The 22973-nt window shown below is 58.9% G+C and overlaps 3 protein-coding genes across 3 annotated transcripts; 1 reads left to right on the plus strand and 2 right to left on the minus strand.

Annotated features, from left to right (window-relative positions):
* Nucleotides 1-1727: 1727 nt before the first annotated feature.
* Nucleotides 1728-5553, minus strand: BESB_002820 (uncharacterized protein; the record flags this gene model as incomplete). The annotated part of the gene is made up of 5 exons (XM_029359037.1): nucleotides 1728-1832; nucleotides 2112-2165; nucleotides 3041-3496; nucleotides 3858-3956; nucleotides 4570-5553. 5 exons carry the CDS (start codon nucleotides 5551-5553, stop codon nucleotides 1728-1730), a joined length of 1698 nt encoding a protein of 565 aa, XP_029221950.1.
* Nucleotides 5554-6913: 1360 nt separating this feature from the next.
* On the plus strand, nucleotides 6914-14317 carry BESB_002830 (DEAD/DEAH box helicase domain-containing protein; the record flags this gene model as incomplete). Its single annotated transcript, XM_029359038.1, has 12 exons — nucleotides 6914-7567; nucleotides 7932-8123; nucleotides 8588-8929; nucleotides 9627-9826; nucleotides 10294-10390; nucleotides 10960-11310; nucleotides 11692-11789; nucleotides 12142-12275; nucleotides 12623-12834; nucleotides 13160-13234; nucleotides 13649-13773; nucleotides 14089-14317. The coding sequence occupies 12 exons, from the start codon at nucleotides 6914-6916 to the stop codon at nucleotides 14315-14317; spliced, it is 2709 nt and encodes a 902-aa protein (XP_029221951.1).
* A 2007-nt stretch (nucleotides 14318-16324) lies between these two features.
* Nucleotides 16325-22675, minus strand: BESB_002840 (site-specific recombinase, phage integrase family protein; the record flags this gene model as incomplete). The annotated part of the gene is made up of 11 exons (XM_029359039.1): nucleotides 16325-16423; nucleotides 16684-16744; nucleotides 17373-17432; nucleotides 17665-17701; nucleotides 18291-18385; nucleotides 18659-18873; nucleotides 19086-19260; nucleotides 19587-19645; nucleotides 20220-20283; nucleotides 20453-20546; nucleotides 20791-22675. 11 exons carry the CDS (start codon nucleotides 22673-22675, stop codon nucleotides 16325-16327), a joined length of 2844 nt encoding a protein of 947 aa, XP_029221952.1.
* Between the last annotated feature and the right edge of the window lie 298 nt (nucleotides 22676-22973).

Consider the following 22973-nt stretch of genomic DNA (forward strand, 5'->3'; position numbering starts at 1 on the left):
TAGAGGAATACGGGCCATGTTACGGAGACGCGAGCGGTAAGTTCCAACTCACTGATGGAATGGACGGGGAGGGTGATAAACAAACCGACCCAATTCGCGCTGTGACAAGTCATCGAGAATGAGCAATCGTGTGGTGTTCACCCCTGTTTCTCAAAGTGAATTCAAGAGACAGAGTCCACAGCAGACTATCATCCCGCTATGTGATCATCAGCAAGAAGCTTCACGCCGCCGGAAAGGTTAGTAGCACCGGCCCTGGCAGGCACGATGGCCAGTTGTTTGTTGTATGCATATATCGTACCTTTCGCTGTTTGCTTTCTTGTCGCTGCTGCGCGCATCTATGCTTGGCGGCCAATCCAGATGTTTTCAGCGGAGACTTGTAGCTTTTACAGCTAGCCGCTGACTACGAAATTTGGTAAGTGCGCTTCAGAGGAGCAGTTGTTCCGACGTGATCCGTAGGGTTGATGGATTCGTCAACCGTCACTCATGCCATCTGCCGAAGCAACAAGTATCGTTTGCGTCGGGTTCTACACTTTCGCAATCGCAACCTCTTCTCCGCGTCCCGAACGGCACAGGCACCGGTTGAAGTGGCTCCAGTGCTGCTCGTGCTCGATGTGCGACTCCTAAACATCGTACTCATACAGCATGCTTCCATAGGTTTTACAGTTTAGTGAACTATCTGGGAGACCATATGATGAAGCACTGCGAACAAAAAAATTGTCCTTCAATGCCCGCGCCGACCGATGCCGTTAATGCTTCTTCTCTAGGCCGCCGTCTGCGTTTTGCCGCCGCCGTTCGTGTGCCTTGCCAGTCGTTCTCCCGAGCCTTTATTGGGGCCGGCTATGATGGCTGGCGGGGAGCGCACTGTCCCTGAGCTTCTACTTCCAAAGGAGTCACAGGTCGTGCGAGTGGTATGGCTTGCTTATCGCTACCGCCTCACAGATATACAGCACATGCGGGAGATATTGTATGCCCCATTACGCACGATTGATCTCCTTGTATACGTAACGCTGTATCCGGTGACAGCGTCGTGGCCTCAAGGCGTCCACGACTTCTTTCGTTCGTGCATGAGTCGGGATCCGGTCCGGCGAAAGCATTTACCTAGTTTTAGATGATAACTCGACACGCTCACTACGCCCGCCCCGCTCCCACATACAAAGGGGGGGGAGGAAGGGAACGTAGGAGATGGCAACGAGAGGCTTGTAGAGACGTCGATTACCGTAGCGAGGTGTGGTGTCGGCTAACAGCTTGATGAAGAGTAGAGGGTCAGCCAGCCGCATTCTTCATAAATCGGTCAGCAGGAACGATCTCTAGAGCAGACTGACCCTGGAATCGATCGAGGGGTTGTGCAAATTCGGCGTGCGAGAGAAACACTAAGCCAGCTCCTACTGAATAGTCAGTAATTGTCCCAGTCGTTATACACAAGAGCAGGCAGGAAAGAATGTGTTTGTTTGCGTCATGGGGGGCCTCGATGGCGCTGTCAATCAAAAGACCGGTGACGTCCCAAAATCAGACTGCGCGCTCCTGGAAAGTGCGCGAAAGTGTGTCTCGACGCCCTCAGGAGCCTGGCGTTACATCCACTCAGTCAAAAACCGAAAAAAACAAGGACATAGGTTCTCGGGTTAGCTGTCTCGCCAGGTCCTCGGGTTCTTTCTCTGTTGCACGAGCGGACATCCCTGTGTTGCAGCCACCCGTGCGGTTCCTCGCAGCTGTGCGCGTGCCGGGAAACATTAGGCGTTCCCGTTCTCTTCCATGGCTTTCGCAATGTGCTGAAGCTCAAGCGAGAGCTTTCGCAAGTAAAAGGCAGACGACGTATCGGGGAGGGCGGAGAAAATCTGCAAGAAACAATGAGCATGCCGCGAATATAAGCAATCGAAAGGCGGGGTGCATATCGAAATTGAGCGCGGATAGCAGAGGGCAATAACGTACAAACTGACACAGCACAGCGGGCTGCCTGAAGCAAATATGGTCACCGGGGGCTCCGCTGAACAGCGTCGAACAGAACGCAAACAAAAGCCGAAGAAAGGCCCCGCCACCAGCTGCAAGGCACTGAAAATCATACAGGCTTGAGAGTCAACCTGAGCTGGAGCAGTGGTCTCTTGATTACAGCCTACCGGGACTACCTTTTCCTGGATGATTGCACGTGCCTCCTCGTACATTTCTGGATCCTGCCACATGAAAGGGAACAGGAAAGACAAGCGTGGGACACAATAAAGCGCAGGAACTGCCGAACAACTCAGCGGCTGCTTTCTGCTGCGAGTCCGCAGCCGCGCATCACTGCTCGAGGCTTGGGTAGAACACAGATACGCATGAGCCTCGAGCCTTGCCGCATGAGACGGCTCCCTCGTTTCCGCACAAATCGAGCGAGCAAATGGGGCATAAGCGCGCGGAGAAACCATGAGCAATCTGTAGGCAAAGTTGCTGAGGCCGATGGACGCCGATCTCCCGGAGCACTCCTCGTGTCCGTGGCATGCGCCATACGACGCCTCACAGATGCCTATCTGGCTGACGCGGGCATTGCTCCATCTCCCAGCACCCCAAAGACCCCGGGAAGCTGCGGCGACTCCAGGCCTCACCCCCTTGGCTTCCAAATAAACCGCACGAAACGATGCCAACACCGAGCGGACTACCATCTATAGCAGTGTCGCTCGGACTTTGAGAGTTGATACGTGATCACCGCTGCTACAATCCCGAGTCACCTGTGACGGTACCTCACACGTGAAAACTGTGGTATCCCTGTTGCATATCTGCGCCCGCGTATTAACATTGCCACATTTACGCTGGCATGCGCGATGTGCGTCCCAGCCGCCGCGGGCGTCACAGCCCGCCCAGAATTCGCTTCTCTTCTCTTGCTTGCTATGGGATGCTCGCGCTCACAGTAGTCGCCTGAATGTGATTGCCACCGACCGCAGTCCCCCGGGTATCGTTGGGAGCGACGCCCAACTTGTTCGCTTTGTGGCCGCGCAGCCAAACGAATACCAGCGCCTTTGGTGCGTGCTCCTCCTAGCCTCAGCCGTCCCTCAACCGCGGAGTTCGAACGTACCTTGTTTCCGTACACGTCCTTTTTCGCGTAGACCGCCTCTGCGTTTGGCACAGTGCGGTCGTAGAAGAATACATTTACCGACACGCATGCGTCCGGGGTCTCTCGCGCATCCTCTTCCTTGAGGCTCTGCGCGGTGCTGAGGCCTCGCGCGGTCGCCTCTGCGGTGGCATCGAGCACGCCGCTGTCCCTCTCGCAGCCTCGTTGCTGCGCGTCGGCACCGTGCGACGCCCGCGCGTCCCCCACCGGCTCCACGGAGCGACTCCCGAGCGCCTCGACGTAGCTGCGACAGCCTGCGCAGAGATCCGTCCAGGCAGGGAACGCGAGGACGCCGTGGATCCAACGTGTCGGCAGAAAGAGGATCGAGCCCGGAGACAAATCGACGTACCGCGCCTCGCGGAGCGCCCCCACAGCCTCCGGATGCGTCTGCTCAAACTCCGAGGAGCCCGACACCAGTCCCTGCGACGCGGGAGACAGCCAGGACAGCCAGACGCCCATGCGGGCGACGCGCATGAGCCAGAGCAACTCACAGCCGGAGAGTGCCACGCAGGCGGAGCCCGCTGAGCGCGGCCCCCGCCTTCGTGGCTGCACTGGCTGCACATGCTGTGTATCTCTACTGCTCTTATGAGGGTCCGCAGGTCCACGCAGTTCACGTTTCGTCCTCGTCCTCCCGCGTTCCCTGTGTTTTCGCTTCGGCTTTGAACGCAACGCTGAAGGATACTGTAGGTACACGCGAAGCAGTTGTGAACCAGGTTAACGCTTAGAGCGCATTCCTAACTTTGGAATCGACGGCCAGCGTAGATCGTGTTCAGACGCTTACCTCGACTGGGGATGAGGAGCAGCGAATCGCGAGGCGATCGACAGCAGAGGGCGGGAAGAGGAAGACGCGTTTGTAGCCGGAGATCTGCACTAAGAAATTCTGGCAAACAGCGACAGAGAAGGCGACGCGCAACCACCCCAATACAAGTCGGCCGGAGAGGAAATAACAGATGGGAACACTCCCAACCGCCACAGCAAGTAGAAGCACAGGCGGCGACCTCCGCGTGTCTGCGAAATAGTTTGCACCTAGCCAGTCAATGGGGAATGAGAACTATTCATGACGTCTCCATGTCGCTAGACCTCCATACAGGCGTCCGGCTGTCGGGATGAAGTGCGTATGATCAGATGCATCGATATACTCATATCGGCCTACACACGGGATGTGCCTCCACGCATGTGTGTGGGAAGCGCCCTATTCGAGCACCACGGACATATGCAGAGAGGATGGCGTGCACATGAGGCATGGGAAAACCCGTCCTAGTGGGGACAGATAAGTCAACGCAGGCCCGTGTTTCAGTGCGGTGACGAGCCCCACGACTCGGAGACACCAGCGAGCGACCTGGCACATGTGCTTCAGCGGCTCGCTGCAGTGCCCAAAGGATCTTCTGTGTGTAGAATCTACCCAAGTTTGCGCGTAGGCGAGACTGCCAAAGGCGCGCGGATCCGCCCGCCGCTTGGGTAGCCACAGTGTGACGCTTTGCGTTAAAACTCACGTCTGGAATGTCGTAGTGTGTCCACAGCTCGAGCCCTGGCTGGGCAACCCGCAGGACCGTGGAGTGTGCTTCGACTGGCGCCTCCGCCGGCGCAGAGCTGCAGCCGCCGGCTCCCTTTTCGCCGATCGTTTGCTTTATGCGGCCTGCGTGTGTCACCTCGCCGTCGCGCCGTCGCGCAGGCTCCTTCGCCGCTTCTCGACGAGCGCTGCACGCGTCGCATGAGGGCGACGCCGAAGCGGAATACGACGACGAGGAAGACTCGGGAGAGGCAGACGACGTCGAGGGAGTCGGAGACGAGGGACAAGGCGCGCCCGTCGCGTCCTCGAGCCGCAGCCCTGGCGGCAGGCGGAAGGCTGCTGCGACGGCAGGACTGAGGGCAGCCAGCGAAGAGGGGTCCTTGGCAGGTCTCCGCCCCAGAGATCGGAAGTAGAAGTACCGCCGCGACGAGGAGTCAGCTGCCTCTGCGTGGCTCTCTGGAATGCTTGAGGCGTCGCTCGCTTCCCCTCGTCCCGCCGGCGCGTCGCGTCGTGCCGCGGTCCCGCGGCCGCTTCTCAGCTCACGTCGAATGCTCTGTACCAGCTCGGAAAAGTCCATGAACTCGTACTTGAAATTCTTAGCCACGAAGTTGAGGCAGCGCGAAGGCGCGACGTGAACAGAAACCCGCTTCTTCTGCTCGTGCGCCATCTTCTCTAAAAGCGAATCGACCGTCAGGGCGGTCAGCGCGCCGCCGAGGGCCTCGTCGGCGAACGGCCCCAGAAACAGCGGGCGCCTGTCTCGCGCGGCGACCGGAAAAAAGGCTGTGTCCCAGAAGACCTTCGACTCGGCGTGAGCGAGAGAAAATGCCGAAATCGGCGCGATCTGCCACCTCTCAATGCAGGCGTTGCTTCTGCAGAGAATGCACTCTGCGCAAGGTCTCTGCCTCGCGGCGGCGCGCAACAGCTGGCGCTCGCGCTGAAGCATCTCGTCTCTCTTCTCTGTTTCCATGGCGTCAGACGGACCCTTCGAGAGACCGCGCGGCGGGGCGTGCGCGGCGCCCGTTACGGGGAAGAAAGGAGAGGATGACAGACACGAAACGGTACGCGAAGTGGAAGAGGGCGGAGGATAGAGTGAAGCTGGATTGTAAGCGCTGAGAGGTTCATGAGCATCGGCCTTCGAAGGAGGTCGGCGAGCAGCCTTTACGAGTCCATTTGACCGCAGCTCGTCTGTCGTTCGTGTCTTACTCTACCGGGGATCGTTCGCCGCGACGACAGTTGGCGGAGCAAGTCACCGGTTGAGCGCGACGAGAAGTCGCAAGTACCTAGGAGTGAGGGAACCGGCCTCATGAACCAAATCTGGAACCGACTCAAGTTCCTCACCTTTTAGAGGCGGTGAGAGAGACTGGAAAGTCTGAATGGTGGCTGCTTGCCGTCGCCAGGTCGCCAGATGAAAAGGTCTCTAGGTTCGCGCGACTCAGCGGCGTAGAAGACACGAAGTCCACGCGCCGCCCGCGTGCTTAAAGCGCAACGAACCGCGACGAAGAGCGCCACAGAGGAGACGAAAATAGCCTCTGACCGCTCAGCCAGTGCACATCATCACGTAAAGTCCCCCCGAGAGACATCGTCCAGCTCTCGCGATGACGCACAGTGACTGCGCCATGAGACAGCCTTCGCCCAGGGCAGCTTGGAGCGCGCCTGCTTCTGGCGGACGGCGGTCAAGCGGAACCGAAGGAAACTAGACCGTATGTGCAGAAGATTACAGATGCTGGGAACGTGGTTTCGGTGTTGCTAGTTGTGCGGGCTCTGGGGCTTTGATTCTTGAAAAAAAATATCCGCTTTTTTTGATTGACGCGTCTAGTGAATCGAGTGTCGCGCATGCACGCGAAGACCGACCGCGCGCATGCACGGGACGATCCCAGCTGTTCCTGTGGCATGTGGATTCCTGTAAACTCGGCAAGGAACCAGCAATTTCGTCTATTCTCTCCGAAACAAAGCGAAGTCACGTGTAGCTGGCCTGGAGGGATTTCTTCTGTGGAACTGGCAGAGGTTTTCAGGACGGACTTCCCTGACTCGTCCCGTAGCGTCTTTTCTCCAGTCTCCCGCGAGTCGCCCCACAAGAAACTCGCAGGCGTTTCCAGTCCGCCATTGAGCAAGAAACCGATTCAAAAGCCTTGTTCCGGTTTTCCTGTGGAGGACGCGACTTCATTTCTCGCCTTCACGCGCCGGCGCTTCGTCCGGCGGCTGCGCGGGTCTCCCCCGACCATCCAGCGCGGCTGGTTGCCGTCGACTGTACAGCTGTCCGCTGCCCCTGTCTAAATAGTGTCTCTCCTCTTTTGTTTCTCTGTTTGTTCGCCCTCGGGTCAAACCCAATGGCGCGGTCGATGAGTCACGCTGCTGCCTCATCGCACGCGGAGGGCAGGAAGCGCTGGCAGCCGCAGGACGTACGCGTGAAAAAGGAGACTGAGGAAGACGAGGAGAGAGAGGCAGAGGCCCCCGAGGCCGCCGCACCGCGAAGGAAGACGGGGGGGCGTGAGAAGCCTCGCAAGAATACCGCGCCGAAGGAAGCAGCCGCCTCGTCTGCGCAAAAGCGAAAGAGCGCTTCGAGTGTCAAGCAGGAGGCGGACTCCGATGAAAGCGATGAGGAAACGGCCGCTTGTTCCACAGCCTGCGCAGAGGCGGAGGCCGACGGGTCGGTGAAAGACGGAGAAAGCGGCGGAGGCGCGCGGGAGAAGAGCGCAAAGAGGCGAGGCGACAGAGACGGGCCGACTGCGGCATCCGACGATGAAGCGAGCAGCGACAACGAGGTCAAGAAGAGAAAGACCGCCGCGACAGACGCCTCCGCAACGTCTTCCTCTGATGCGACTTCCACAGTCGTGCAAGTTGTGACAAAGAAAGGCGACGGCGGCATTCTTGACAGCTCGCAGTCCTTCGAATCCTTCAGTGCCCTCTACCTCGACAGGCGCCTCGCCCGCGTCGCGGTTCAACATCTCCATCTGCAGCATCCCACTCACGTTCAGGCTGAGGTGCGTCGCCCCTTCCTCTCCGCTGGCCTTGGAAGTCTCACCTTGCAGCGCGCGTTGCGGAGGGATGGCAACCTGCCTCCAGGGATGCATCCTCCCGGCACACGAAACATCCCGCTTCAGAGCAGAGTGGCACTGTCCTCTCTGCACTGTCCTCTCTGCACTGTCCTCTCTGCACTGTCCTCTCTGTCTCTCTCGCGCCGCGTCGACGGGCGCGGTTCACTGTAGCCGCGCGCGCCTTCAGACGGGGTAAGGTCGTCATCCTCCGTCGTTTCCCTCTCGGCATGCCTGTCCAGCGTGGACTGCCCCCCTCTTCTTTTCTCGCCTGATTGCTCATTATCCGTGGGTTGTCACGTTTTCTGTTCAGGTCATTCCGCTCGCTCTGCAGGGGAAAGATATTCTCGCGCAGGCACGCACCGGCAGCGGCAAGACGCTGTCCTACGTGCTGCCGCTGCTCCAGCGGCTGCTGGAGAGACGCGAAGAAGAAAAAAGTTCGCAGCCTCGCCCAGAGGGTTTGGAGGCCCTCATCGTCGTACCCAGCAAGGACCTCTGCTTGCAGGTGTGTCACGCAACGCGCGGAAGAACGGCATCTCGCCAGAGAGAACCCCAGAGCGGAACCTAGTCGCTGACATGCACGGAAAAGGCGGGCAAACCACGAGACGGCAGAGTGGGGAAGCGAAGCGAGGAAGCGCTGGGCGCAGAGAGACAGGCACGGAGGAAGCACGCGCGGCCTCTCAAGCTGCGACAGCCGCAGTCATGAGCGCGGGGCTAAGACCTGTCATCCCGCTGAGCACAGAGAGGAATGCCAAGCGTGTCGCGCGCACACCGAATCTTCTTTTTTTTATGGAGTTGAGGGGCGCAGCGCATTACACAGAGAACCACGGATGTGAGAGACGAGTTTGTTTGTCGCGGACCTTGCGGAAGGAGCCTTGAGGGCATCAGCCTTTACACGATGTGCTTGGTTGGTGTCGCGCCGTCGTCGCGTGCACAGTTTTTTTACTTGTGGCCTCTTGTTTTTTGCAGATCTACGATGTGCTTGTCTCGCTGCTCAAGTACTGCCGCGAACTGATCACTGTGAACCACACAGCGACGCTCTCGACGGCGACTGCGCTGCTGCCCTTTCTGCCGCCCTCCGTCCTCGTGGGCACGCCTTCGGGGCTGGTGGCGTATCTGCGGAAGCTCGACAGTGAAGCCTCGATCAAGAGTCTGCTGCAGAGGAATCTGCAGATGCTGGTCGTTGATGAAGCGGATCTTCTCCTCTCCTTCGGCTTCGAAAACGAGATGAGGAACCTCCTCGCCTTCCTGCCGGTTACCGCCGAGAGGCACTTCCAGGCGCTCCTGTTGTCCGCTACGCTCAACGAGGAAGTGCGCGGAAAGAAAGCGACGAAAACACACCGTGCTGCGTGGAACTGCTGTCGCAAGGGACGGGCAGAGGTTTAACCGAAACGAAACTTTCAAGATTGAGTTCCGTTGCATTCGTGCTCCACGTTTGGAGCGCACAGGGGCACTGCACTTCCCTGGAGGGGCTCTGCGTTGTCGGTTGCAGAGCCGAATACCTCTCTCGGGAAGGCGTGAAGCTGCCACGACGATCGGATGGGGACGGGGGGTGTCGTGGCGTCGGTGCAGTCAATATCATCATCTACATATATATATATATATATATGTATATGTATGTACTGTATGGATACGTATATATATATATATATACATATATATGCAGTTTTTTGTGGATGGAACCATGCCCTTACTTATCTATCTTTATATCTATAAGTATAGATTATATGTATTGGTATATCCCTGGTGAGCTGTGTGTCTTTGGGAAAAATTAGATGCTCTGGGTGCTCATGTTCCGAGTTTTTTTCTCGTTCTCGGTTGCGAGAATAGGCTTCTGCTGTGGCGCCTGCGTATCCGGTTGAGACAAAGTCGCGCGCCGCGGCAGAGTTTCCTCGCAGCGTCCACGGCAAAGTTAGGCGCGCGCGCCTAGGCGAGAAGAACGGAGCAAGACTCGATCGTCGCTCTTGAGTGAATCGCTTCTTCGTGATGCCATTTTGCCCTTTCGCAGGTGGCACAGCTGCGCCAAATGCTGCTCCATAAAGCGGTCATGGTGAAAATTGACGACACACTCCAGCAGTCCTCGTCGCAGCTGTCGGAGTTCTACCTCGCCCTTCCCAAGCCTGGCGACAAATGGGTTGTGCTGTACGCCTTCCTGAAACTCGACCTCGTTCCACGGAAGTGCCTCATCTTCACGTCGGGCGTCTCGAGGTGAGATTCACGAAAGCCGCCTCTACACGATTCTCCGGGGGATTCCTCACTGCTCGCCTGTCTGCATTCCCTGGATGCGCGGATTCGAGACGAGGCAGGAGGCGCCAGGCTCAGGGGATGGGCAGGAGCATGCGGGAGGAACACTGACGCACGGGTATAGATGTGTGTTTAGGGTTTGGGTTCTGATCCGCATTTAAGCATGTGCGTTTCGTTCGATGCGGACGGTCGCAAACGCGCGGTCGTTTCGCGTAGAGGCGGGGTCGCTCGGAACGGCGCGAGGGTAGCAGCTGTCAATCAGCCGGTTTACCTCTCTTTCTCGAGTGTTTTTTCAACAGAGTCGTAGAATGCAGGCCAAACCCTAAATCCCAAATGGCGGTCCACGCAAAGAGAGGGCAGCGTCGGGATCGCGAAACGCGCGTGCGGCTCAGATGCGAGAGAGTGTGTCGTCGCCTGGTCTGTCTGTGCAGCGCCTACGCACTCCGCATTTTCCTCGAACGCTTCGGCATCGGATGTGGCGTCCTCAGCCCGACCCTTTCGATTGAGTCGCGTCAAACTCTCATTCAGGTGAGGCTTCGTGTGGCGCATCTCATTCGCGCATCAGCTGACAATGATGAAAAAGCAAGGAAAAGTGCCAGGGTCAGCAACCTCGAGAGTGTGAGTGGGGCGTGACGCGCGTTCACCGCCTTCAGCGGACGTCTGCGCCGCGTCTGTGGATGGGTGAAAGCCCCCTCCGACTCGACTGGCTTTGAGAGGAGTGCCGACGCGCGGCGTGGTTCCGTCGTTAATGCAAAGAGATACACTTAAGTATGCAGCCGCCGTCGAATCCGCGGATTCGAGTTGAGCTCTGGGGTGGCTGCATCAGGAGCCGCGATTGAGGTGATCTTCCGCCGCGCTCGCTTTCTGACGGACCTCAGGCCTGGTGGCGGGAGACTCGAGCCACGCAAAAGCCGAGTTCGTCTCTCTTTCTTGAAGCCGCTCTCCATTTCTAAACCCTTGAAAAAAGGCTATTAGGGTTTAGGGGTTGGGGGCCAACCATCCAAGTCTAGGGCTTTCGGTTATTGGACCCACTGGCTTTCAGTCAGATTTGGCTCTGAAACGGCAGTCTTGTGATCTCTGCTCGCGACGGTTTCCAGGCTTTCAACAAGGGCCTGATTGAAATCCTCATCACCACAGACGGCGCGTGGGATGACGAAGAAGAAGACGCGGACGACGAGGAGCTCGACGAAGAAGACGAGGACGACGAGGATCTCGACGCGGAGGAGGAAGAAGAGGAAGATGAAGATGAAGACGACGGTGAAGAAGAGGAAGGTGAAGAGGGAGACGATGAAGACGACGAAGAGGGCGAAAACGCCGAAGTGGGATCCGAGGAGGACGAAGAAGAAGACGAAGCGGGTGTTGAAGCCGCTGCTGAGGCGCTACGAAAGGACACGGCTGCGGCCGCAAGCGGCGAGAGTCAAAAGAAGCGAAAGGCAAAGGTCTCCACGGTGAGGCGTTTCTATGAGCGCGCCACATCAACTCTTTTGCATAGGTTGCATAGGCTTCACCTCCACGGCACTTTCGAAGCTCAGCGCGATCTCGCGAGTCTCGTGCGGTGCGTTTGCCTTCCACCGGCCGCGTCGCCCTTCGTCTGCGCCCGCGTTTCCTCCAACTCGAACTGTGTGGGTCGAGGAAAGTTTTAACCCTTAGTTAAAAGGTTAAGCAAACGTTTTGTCTTATACCGCAGCCGCAAGGAGTGGAGCTCAGTGCTCCCACCCCTTTCGTACTCTCTGGAGGCTTCGCGTGCTGCAGATGCGCACGTGTGGGGAGTCGGCTGTTTCGGACTCACAGCGGATCTCGCATCCTGCGTCTCCTTCTTGCTGCTTCAGGACGAAGAGTTTGGCGGCCATAGAGGCTTGGACTTGCAAAGCGTCGCTTGCGTTTTGAGCTTTGATATGCCACGCAGTGTTCGGGGCTATATTCACCGGTGAGGAGGAGTTGCGGGTTGCTCGGCGGGGTGACGAGCGCTTTTGGCTGATATCCGATTTGCCTGTGTCGCCGGTACCCTGAGAGGGCTGACGCACGTCGCTTTCCATTCGCAAAAACAAACAGGCGATTTCGGCGGCGTAAAGCGGAGGTTTTCGTCTGTTTGCCGTCCCCCGAAGACCCGCGCTGTTCGCATCCTCCCCGCATCGCCTCTGGCCTCGGATGCCTTCGTTGGGCAATGTCGCGCAAATGCGAGCATACGTCTGAGCTTCTCATTTTGTGCTCGCGTGCATGTGGCTCCACCTGTGGAGCGTGAATGCATCTGTGTTGGTGTGGCGCGTGCGTGTATTCAGCATTGGTCGCGCTGGACGCGGAGGCGCGCCAGGTGTCTCGGTTTGTCTGGTGAACCAAGCGGCGGCTCGCGAGGTGCTGTTGCTTCGCAAGCTCGTCCAGACCCGGCGTGAGGGCAGCCAAGACAGCGGCGCAGGTAATTCGAAGACGATGGTCACGGCGCCGACGCGCGCAGAGGCGACCCACGGCGTTATGAGCCGGCGGTTTCCTCGATTCTGCCTCGTGCCTCATCCCTCTCGCTTTTGCTCGGCCTTACTTGAGGTCGCGCTGGGGCTTTCGGTGGTCGCGTGACGAAGACGTCTCTCAGGCATCTCCGTGGGAGTGTGTCAGGCAGCCCAGGAGGGACACGCCTGGAAAGCCCGCGAACCGCGTTCCCGACTCAGCGAATTTGAGGCGGATTCAGTCCCTCTTGCTCCATGCTGCAACCTGCAAGCAAGAGCGATAGACAGTTTGCGCGCGCCCACGAGTGAATTGTTTGTTCAGCATTGAAACCCCTCTCGCTGCGCCTCCAAGACGTGGAGTGCTTCCGCTACCGCGTGGAGGACGTTTACCGAGGCGTGACAAAGCGAGTGGTCGCGGCCCTCGTCGCGAAGGAACTGCAGCAGGAGGTGCTTCGCTCGAGAAAAATGCGAGAATTTTTCAGGCGTAATCCGCGCGACGAGGAGGTCCTCCGAGCGGCCTGCAAGCAGCTCAAGGTGAGTGCGGGATGCGGGCGAGGAACACGAGGTGAGGGCGATCGGTGGCGGATGCAAATTTTGAGGCGATTTCGGCGAGCCATCTACAGGCGCGAGTGTGGTGGAATAGGTTGCAGTTGCCCTGTGTCTGTGCTTCTGTATGTGGAGGTTTTCGTGCTTCCTTTTGACACTGTGTTTCCTCCGTAATCGACGGAACGTACATGTTCTCCACTTTGTTGGTAGCTCGGGTTTCATGTGCGCGTATGCGGCGCTTATGCGGGATCCAATAATGTCTCTTTACCACGTTTCCGCTCCGCTGTGTGTCTGTTCCTGTTCGCTTCTTCAGGACCGCGCTTTGGCAGGCCGCGGCCACCTTCAGCACTTGCCGTCGTATCTGCTCGCGCAGACGCCGCCCGCTCAGGTATATATCTTGAAAACCTGTCTCTCCTCCATCCGCGAGCCGGCAGGATCTCTCTCCACGTATATATATTTATATTATTATACATTATATGTATGCATGTGGATAGCGTAAGGCGTGGCTAGAGACTTGGCGGTTCGCCAGGTGGTGAAAAGTCAGGCATCAAGAGAGTGCGGCGTGGACTACGCACCCGGAGACGCGCGGTCCGCTGGCGGGCCCCCGCGCACGTGTGGGCGTCTCTTCGCAGCCGTTTCTGCCGTGTCCAGCGTGAATCGGGGCGGACGTTGCGCGGGAGGCGTGGCAAGGCGCGCGCAGCAGACGCTTCGCCTCTCGAGGGTCTGTGGCTCTAACTGTGGGAGTCTGCTGGAATCATGGCGTGACATTCCTCGCCTAATATGCGGCGATGTGTGACTACAGAAGACCGCGGTTCAGCTAGCGGTTGAGGCGCAGAACGCACACAAGGGGCCCCGTGCCAGTCAAGAGAGGTCGGTGCTCAAGCGGCGCACACTCGTCGACCCTCTGAAGAGCTTCAAGGCTGGCAGGTACGCCACCGAGTAGCAGATTGGGTTCCTTCGCTGGACACGCGACGCATTCTGGGCTGCTCTCCAGAGTGCGTCGTAGAAGCACGTCCCCCCCCCACCCCCCCCCCAGAGCAGGGCGGCCGTCACGCAACTGGGCCGCAGGGCTGGAGACCCGCGTGCGCGCGTCGGAGCCTTTCGAGGGAGGGCTCCGCGGCTGGGTTCGAGCGATTGAGGGTTTAGCGTGACGCAGGGTTTGCGAGAGATCGTGAGGCAAGCGTAGGGCCTGCCCACCTACTAGCCTCTGGGTTGACGTGAGTCTGTGCTGTGGCTGTGCAGCGACAAGACGCGACGGCGGCCTGGACGAGGCCAGCGGACCTGCAACGCCCACCGCTTCGTGACCCGCGCAAGCCAGCTGGCCAAGGAGCCCAACCACGCGGAGACCGCGCCGGAGCATTTGCCTGCTCTCTCGGGTCGCAAGATCTGGAAGATCAAACACAAGAAAAACCTCTCGAAGAGTCAGCCCAAGGGAAACTTCTTGCGGAAGAGAGGGAAGAAGGGAAGATAGTCTGTCTTTCGCTTATGTCAGCGTGATCGCACCAGCACCTAGCCGCAGGGTGCAACCGCGGCGACAAAGTCGTTTGGAGCTCAGTCTGGCGTTAAAAGCAAGCGCCGCTTGTCACGCCCGGACGCCTTCGCGGCACTCTCTCGTTTCGGGCACTTTGTCCAAAGAACATTTTGGCGGCAGTTGCATCCCCCTCTAGCGTAAAATCCCCAGTTCTGCGGCGGAGAGCTCAGAGGCGCATCCTTCTGTGGTCCGTCTTCAACCTTTCACCGCGCCTAGCGGATTTCTTCTCACCCGCCTTGCTGTTTGGCGTAGCTTCTTGCTTCTTTCCGTTCTGTTCTGTGTCTTCACCAAATGTGGCGTGGCGCGGCCCCTGCGACTGCCCAAGATGCTCTGAAAGATTTTCATTAGTTCTGATGTGGACAGCGAACACGCGCCAACGTCTATGAGGTGACCTTGGCTCATGTTCGCTCTAGGTAAAGAAAACGCACCTTACGCAGCCGCTGCGTGGAGCCTGACCAGATCACGCGACCCCTCAGGTGCAGCCGCGCCGTAAAACGCAGCGCAGGAAACCCCATAGGGCCTCTGCTGATTGGAAGATCCCGCTCGATTGGGAAGCAGAGAAAGAGAGCTGTTCAGTAGCAACGATGAGCTGCACGTGTTGGATCTCGCTAGCAACTGTATGAGAATGGGCTGGCAGCCAGCCTCCCGAGGGGCGCTCCCAAAAAGAGAAGAGAATCACACGCTTACCGTCACAGACAGGTCACCCACCGGGCGACATGCACGGCCCCCCGGAGCACACTTGGCGCGAAACAGGGGAAAATGGAACCTGGATAAGGAAGCGGATGACGGCAGCGTTGCATGACGCATGCACCCGCGTCGGCCTTACTGGACGTTTCCGTCGGAGTCGAGGCCATCCACACCTGCCAAGCAGGATACATGGCGCTCCTGTGTGGCAGTTCATCGTTTTTTGTCCTCCAGTCAGAGTCAGTCTTGGATGGGATGGAAAGACTGGGGCCTAGGATTCTTCGCTGGACTCTCTTTGCTGCGGGAACTTTCGAGTGACGCTCAGTCGTCTCCCTTGTCGAGTCGGGAAGGGGGGGAGGCGCGCCTCCCCGACTATCTTTCCCTCCCCCTGCGCCCCCCCATTGCGAGCCTAACCACGCTCTTTGGCTGTTTTACCGTCGGATTCGTGTCGAGTGCGAACGCCGTCTTTCCGCTGTTCGGAACCGGTCTTAGGGTGTCTGCGCTCAAGGCGCGGGACTACAGTGACTCCTTTTTCAACGTCCACCTGTTCCACACTCTTTTCTTGCGCTGATGATGATAAAAATGCTATCTCGCGAGTGACTCACGCTCACGCCCGGGACACGACGAGCGCATGGGAATGCCTCGCAGCCTACGTCTAAACAGATGATGATGCAAACGCCGAAGCGATGTAAGTGCTGCCTGGAGCCAGGTCGCGCCTCTGCGTCAGTTCCCGTGGCTCGGTTGCAGTGTAGCAGAGCGCAGTGTAAGCAGAATTGAAAAGGTCGGAAACTGCCGAGTCCTTGACAAGTGATTCACGAAAAAGCAGATAAATGCTGAGCGTCACCTACACACACCCCCCCTGTCCCCAGGCTGCGACATGCCTGCCGGCATCGCAGAAGCCATTCCTCTCAATCGAGAGGCGCTTGCGGCGTCAGCTGGACTCGTTCAAGATGCCCCCGCTCCCTTCTAAAGCCCCGCTCTTCATATCGAAGCAGTCCAAAATCAGAAAGGCGCCTGAGAGACAGCGGAGTGGCGTGCAACCCACGAACCACGCAGACCTCATGCCCTTTCGCGGCAGCCGAGGATCTGAAATTCGCATTTTTGTGCCCGAAGCTCGCAAACGCTGGTCGTGCAGGGGTCAGGCAGCGCGGGCGCCGGGTGCGCGCTGCGTGTTTGCAGGCGCTGCCGCTGCCTCTCGACCGCTGAAGTTGACAAGTCTACGTGCCGCCCCCGTCTGCGTGCGAGCCGCTTCTCGTCTCGAGTTCAGACGTTGAAGTTCTTGAGGCCTTCCTTGATCACCAGCGTTCCCGCTTTCGCGTAGGTGTCAAGCAGCATCTTCGAGGAGGTGTGGCGCATGACGGCCTGTGCAACAGAGAAAGAAGAAAGACAAACAGAGAGGCATACGCGACCCGGCAGGCAAATTACACACGCTCAGACCTGCGGCGGGGAACATGAAGGGCAGACGAAGCATGCAAAGGGCGCTTTCCAAAGCCAGCCACAGCGAAAAATACGAGGGGGAAGACACCAGAGGGTGCGACCCCAGCTTCACACCTTCTTAGAACAGATGCGACGCCCAAGGCCTGACATAAAGACGACGATGCTGCCGCAGGGTCGGGCCTCACCTGCGCGACTGGCAGCGGGACGGGGGGGTTCGAAGTGGCGGCCAGAGTCGCAAAAGAGTGCCTGACAAAGGCGGCAACGACAACAAACTACGATAGACTGCGCTCCGACATGTGTTCAATGAGTCAACATTGAAACGCATGCGATGTAGAGCTTGAACCTAATCCAGCCTCACCTTCTAAGATGTCACGTTAAAACAAAAAAACGCGATACTACTTGAAATAAGCCAGACCGACGAGCTGCGACACGCACAGGCGCGAGGCGCCAGACGACAACCCGCCGCGCCCAAATGAAGCGCGAGAAGAGAGACCGTGACACTGAAGTCCAGACAAGTCCCCCCTGGGCAGGATCTACAGGACTTAGAGCGAACACAGCGCGGGAAAAACGAAGTGCCTCTCGGTTAACGCCGCAGATCCACGCCCAGGCGCTACGCGAAGGGAAGAAAGAGACACAGCGCGTCGAGGGAACGCGGCCTGAGACAATCTCGACGGCGAACTCGACGGAACGAAATCAGGTTCAATTGCAGGGTGGACTGAACCACCCTGGAGGTGTGGAGACCGCGGCGCACGACCCTGAAGCACTGGTAAGGCACGACAGGCACGAGCAGGTAGGGCGAGCCACGAGAAAACACGCACGACGAAAGCGACAAAGTTACGGTTCTTGGGGCGGGGGCCTTCTGGAAAAAACGCACCTGAGCAGATACGGAAAAATGCGCCGACGATCGCCGTCCGGAGTCTTTTCGAGGCCCGCGCTGAAGTCACAAGGCATGACAAATGAATTTCGATGCAGACAGCAGGGGGAAAGGGCAGGTCGAAAAGCAGCTGCGCTTGGAACTGCATCCGCAATCATATGGGCGTCCGGGTGCTGCAGCAGAATGCGCCCTTCAATACGCGCTAGCAGCATTAAGAGAGCTCTGATGCGAGCGTCGCGCGCTTCAAATACAACGTCAGTGTCTTCAACGGATTCCACATTGCGCGACGCACCGCTTCGCCGCAGCCTGAAGCGCCTTCTTGAAGCTCCCTGCAAAGCGAAACAGCAAGCAAGAGCAGCGCGCACTCTGTCAGCGCGAGAACGTTGATACACGGTCACATAGCGAATCGAGGTAAAACGTCATCGTCGAACGACGGCTTGTGCATCTGCGCTTCGGAAAGCGATTCAGCCAGAGGGTATCTGCCTGGACATATGCGCATCCGCCCGTATAGTTACACACCTCTGTGCATTGGAAGAAGAATTATAAACAGACATCTGCACATGTGTCTTCCGGCGCAGCTGCTCGCCCTGTGTGTGCTAAAATGTAGAGCGGCGTCGCAGCATTTCGTGTCGGCGAAAGGGGGACAAGCACTTCTCTCCACGCCTTGACACTTTAGGATGTAGAATCCTAACTGCCTGGTTACCACGCGCCTAACGCTGAAATAGACAGAGTGTTCTCCTGTTTTACGAGACCTGCGCCATCTGTCAGGGTTCGTTGTCTGCGCTGCATCTGTTTCTCTCGCTGTGCCCGCCTCACCCATGGGTCGCCTTTTGCCTTTGCTCTCTTCGTCTTTCCTCTCTGCGTCGCGTGGACCGTCTGCGTCTTTGTGGATGCCCTCGTCGTTCTCCTTTTCTCCGCTCTCGTTCTCCTCCTGCTTCAGCCTGAGCGCCGCCCGCCGGGCGCCCTCCGCGTAAAAGCACAGACCGGTCGTCGGATTTCCTTCCTTCTCCCACCTGAGAATCGCAGAAATGGAAGCCCTGAAGCTCTCTCAGAGTGGCGTCTAAACCGCCAAACGGGGCAGTTCACAGTTCATGGCAAAAGTACGACAAAGCCCTGGCGCCGCCTCCACGCATGCCCGCTGGTGACGCCTGTTCGCACCTGCCGACTCGGCAGAGCCCAACGGCTCTCCGAGGTCCTGCGCACCGCGGCGGCGCCCCCAGTCTCCCCAGCGAGACCCCCCCGGGTCTGCCGAGCGCTCCCTTCGGGCCTGAAGCCCGCAGGCTCACCATTTGAAGAGCTCTCGCCTGGCGAGGTCGGTAAGCGGGACTGCGGCGCGCGAGGCCGCGGTCTTGGAGCCGCGAATAGACGCAATGTTGTTGCGCCAGTCGACGTCTTCCCAGTGGAGGCGGAGGAGCTCGCTGGGGCGGAGGCCGATCCCGATGCCGACCGCAAACATGCTCCGATGCATCAGGCTCCCCGCGGCGTCCAGCAGCCGAGGCACCTGCGCGGAGGCGGGACCAAGAAGCGAGAAAATGGAGGCGCGCGTTGCACTGAGCAGGACTGGCGGCGGAGATGAATGCGCCGCCGAAAGAGAATCAAGCCGGGGCAAAATCTGAGTCCCTCGATAAGCAGCTGAACCCGTGAACGGGCACGAATGCGAAGGATAGAAGGCAGAGCGTGGCAGACGCACATCAACCACGTAAGCGAACTTACTTCCCCAGCTCGAAGAGGCTCAGACTGCAGCGTGCGCTTTGTGCAGCCTCGAATTCTGCGGAAGTCGTGAGAGCGCGGCAGCCGCCCGGTATGGACACCGTAGCGAAGGGCAGCTTGGTAGGCGACCTGGTGGAGCGCTTGCGTCCTCGGCGAGCAGTTCCGCTTCTTGAGGATTCTGCAAGAAATGAAAGCACAGCCAATCATCAAACGAAAGCACAGCCAATCACGCAGACGCCGCACATGCAGCACGAGTCAGCCCGCTTGACCCCAACCCCCGCCCCTCCCGGCTCCTCTCAATCTCGACTTGCTTCACGACCAGCGAGACACACGAGCCCTAGCGCAGGGGCGTTGCGCCAACTGGCATGCATCGCGTGCTCATCGCAGTCGCCGCAGCGTGTCCCATCGCAATGGGTCCCCACCCACATTCCACACTCGCTCCTCTGTCTCCGCCGTCAGCAAAAGCCCGCGCGCGGACTGCCGCGAAAGACACGACCGGCCTACTTGAGGTAGCGCTCCCAGTGCACGCCCGAGAGCTCTGAGACGGCTACGTTGCCCAGCACCTGAGGCAGAACAAAGCGACACGAAGCAACCAGCACGCAGGGCGGGCGGCGCGTGGAGACTCGCCAGACGTGGGCGAGGCTAGAGAAGAGCCGAGGAAACAAAAGCAGAGAGGGAGGCAGCCTCTTCGCAAAGCGAGACTCTGCGGCGGAGCTTGGAGCGCAGGACTCACACACGCGGCGACCTCACGAATTCCGTCTCACCCTCCGCGCCCTGCAAATCCCCGGGGCAGCGTCGAGTATGTCCCGGCCACGCGTGCACGTGTTCTGAGTGCATGTGGACCTCTGTGGCTCGTCTTACCAGCGAGAGGAAACGACTACTTCTCCGCGCTAGCCAGATCAGTGGCATCGCTCTTGCAGGGGTCACCGCTGAGGCAGGATCATCTATCGGCTTATACATATACATGTACATACAGATATATGTATAGATCATGCGTGTAAAGCAGTGAGCATGCGTCTGCGCGTTAATGTTCGTATCTGTGCGTGCCCAAAAGGACCAAACTACGGCCGAAGGCTGAGTCATGAGCCGCTTGCATCCCTGCGAGACGGCGAAGATACTGACTAAAGCGAATCGCACCTCGAGAATCGACTTCCAGAATCCTCGCTCGACGCGGCGAGTGTGCTCGCCGACTTCTTGTTCTCTGCAGGCCGCAACGCACACAAGGCGTCGCCGGTGTTCAGTTTAGCGTTCAGGGACTGCGAAAGACTCCCAGCCTGTGCGTAGCCAGCGGCGCGCGCGGTCGGCGCCGCGTCGAGAAGTTCGTGTCCCATCCCGTGGCTTCCACCCCGCTGAACGTGATTGCCGCTCACCGAATCGGGAGAAAGTGGTGTTCGATGAAGTCGCGCAGCGTCTCCCGAGCGGCTACCCCAGCTGGCGCGCCACAGCGCCCGCAGAACTTTGCTCCTGAGGCAGAACGAAGTGTGACAGCGCAAAGGTTTCGGGAAAAAGCGCAGAGAAGGGCTGGGCCTACGGCGGAAGCGGAGGCAAATCTCAGGGGGAAGACACGCGGAAGGACGGAAGAGTACCGCGCGGAAAAAAAACTGTTTCCCGAGCTTTCGGAAGTCCGGAAACCACGCCGAGGCGGGCGGCGCGGACTGCGTCCCCTGCGGATTCTCGTGAAGCATAAGCTAAACGCCAGGAGACTTACTTCTGTTCATCCGTTTGCCGCATTCACCGCATATCGCAGGCCCGCGCTCCGCCGCGTCTTCGCGTTCTTCATCCGTATCTTTCCCTCCCTCTTTTTTCCTAACTGGCGTCTTCTTCGCTTCCTCCTGAGGCGCGCTAGAGCTCCGCGTTCGTCGTCTGTCTTTCGGTCCTGCATGTGTCACGTTTCCTGCTTGCTGCTCGCCGCCGTCCGTTGCATGCCCCTTCTGGGCGCCTGAGTTCGCTCCTGCGTCTGCAGCCTTCTTCCGCCTCCTTCTCGTCATTCCTTCTTTAGGTCCCTGTCCTTTACCTCCATCGCCTGTCTCTCTCTGCTCACGCGTCTCCGCGCGGTTTCGCTTCGTCTCCCGGTCGCCCGCCGCTGGACCCCGACAGGGTCCCTCCGCGTCCTGAGGCGACTCTCCTTCGACGTGTCCGCTCGCTCTTTTCTCGGCGTCTCCCTGTCTGCTGGGTTCTGCCGTCTGCTTCGCTTGGGCGTCGGCGGCTTGGAGCCGCTGGAGAATGTCTTCTTTCGTTCCCTTGCACGACATGTGCATCTGGCGGCATCTGGCCTTCAGCGCCGCGAGGCTGACGTCTCTCTTCACGTCGCCCTCTCCTGCAGAGGCCCCTGCCTGGGCACTCTCCCCCGTTGGAGATACCGCGCACTCCTCCCCCGGCGCCGCGGTCGCAGGGAACCCGTCCGCGCCGAGACTGCCCTCGGCATGGTTATTTTCTGCTTTGCTCGCTCTCCTCCGCTTCGTCATCGGCTTTGCGCAGCCACAACAAACGTCAGCGCCTTCACCTCCGTCTGCGAGGGGGGAATCGACGACGGCCTTCGCGCCGGCGCCCTGACGCTCTGAGTTATCCAGCGCCTCGCGCTTTTTCGGCGACTCCTTCCTCGCATCGTTCTCTCCACTTGCCCGCAGCTCACCGCCTCGCTCGGCTCCCTCAGGCCCTCCAAAGAGCCGCGAGCTGTGCTGCGGGGGGCGAGCGCGGTCGCCATTTAAAAGACATCCGCGTCCGTCTGGATCTGATGGAAAGCGGCCGCCGACGACGCTGAGAAAATCCGCGCGGGCATCACACTGCATCGCCAGGGAGGTGCGAATCGACTTGCAGAGCGAACGCAGCGGAGTGAGCGACTCGCCCAACAATGCGCGAGGAAACGACGGCGACGCCGCAGAGGCTGAGAGAGGAGTCCCTCTCCTCGGCGACCTGTCTGCGGAAGCATGAGGCAAAGTTAGAAGGCCAAACGGCGGCCGCGACGGCGAAGAAAGGAAGCCCAGAGGAGACAACCATCCTCGCCTTCCGAGGGGGGTGAGGCGCTGGAGAAACGGGCATCCCGATTTCCCCGCTGACGCCCCCAAGCGCAAGTGAGCCTCAGCAAGAGCTGTGTGAAGACATGGTTTGGAGCGGACTGCCTCTCTGAACCGAGTGGAATAGGGCAGCTGCGAAGAAGACGCTAGCGAGGAGAAAGAGTGAGTGCGTGCGACACGCGCGAGAGAGAGGGCAGAAGGCGGATGCGCGGGCGCATGCAGCGCCAAAAATGTCTCGTGCCGGGATTTTTGCTCTCCAGTGTCCGCGGCGAGAAAGAGACATGGCGGGCTCACGTGACCTGTAGGAAAATCCAGGCGACGCGAAAGAAGAGAGGAGGCAGCGCCAAAGGCCGAGGAAGTAGAGACAGAGAACGGAGACGCACAGAGAGAGGCGTTTGGAGCATGCAGACTACATTTCTGGAGGGCGCGGCACGGATGAGCCGACGCTGGAGAGACAAGAAGGCAAACGACGGAGAGAATCAGGCAAGGCAGGCGCGCACGCGGCGCAAAGAAGGCTGGAGCAGAGAAAAAGAAGAGACATGGAAGGCATGCGATGCGCAGCTCGCCCTGAACTGACATTGGACATTATTGGGGGCTACAGAGAAGAGGCAGGAAAGAAAAGGAGGAAGGAAACGAACAAACGGCAGGGCTGCGGACGTCTCAGCATTGGCGCAGAGAACGGCAGTGACTACGCATTGCGGGGCGGAGAAGACCGGGAACACCAAGCAAAGAGTAAAACGGGAAAAAAATTAGAGGCAATGCCCCAAAGAGAAGAATTAACATTCAGACCTCTGTCGAGAAGCGAAATGGAGGTTAAACAACGACAAACGAGCGTAGAACCACACAGAGAATCAAAGACTGGGAACGCCCTGTTGGC

The sequence above is a fragment of the Besnoitia besnoiti genome, chromosome I (assembly GCF_002563875.1).
Source record: "Besnoitia besnoiti strain Bb-Ger1 chromosome I, whole genome shotgun sequence".
NCBI lineage: Eukaryota > Apicomplexa > Conoidasida > Eucoccidiorida > Sarcocystidae > Besnoitia > Besnoitia besnoiti.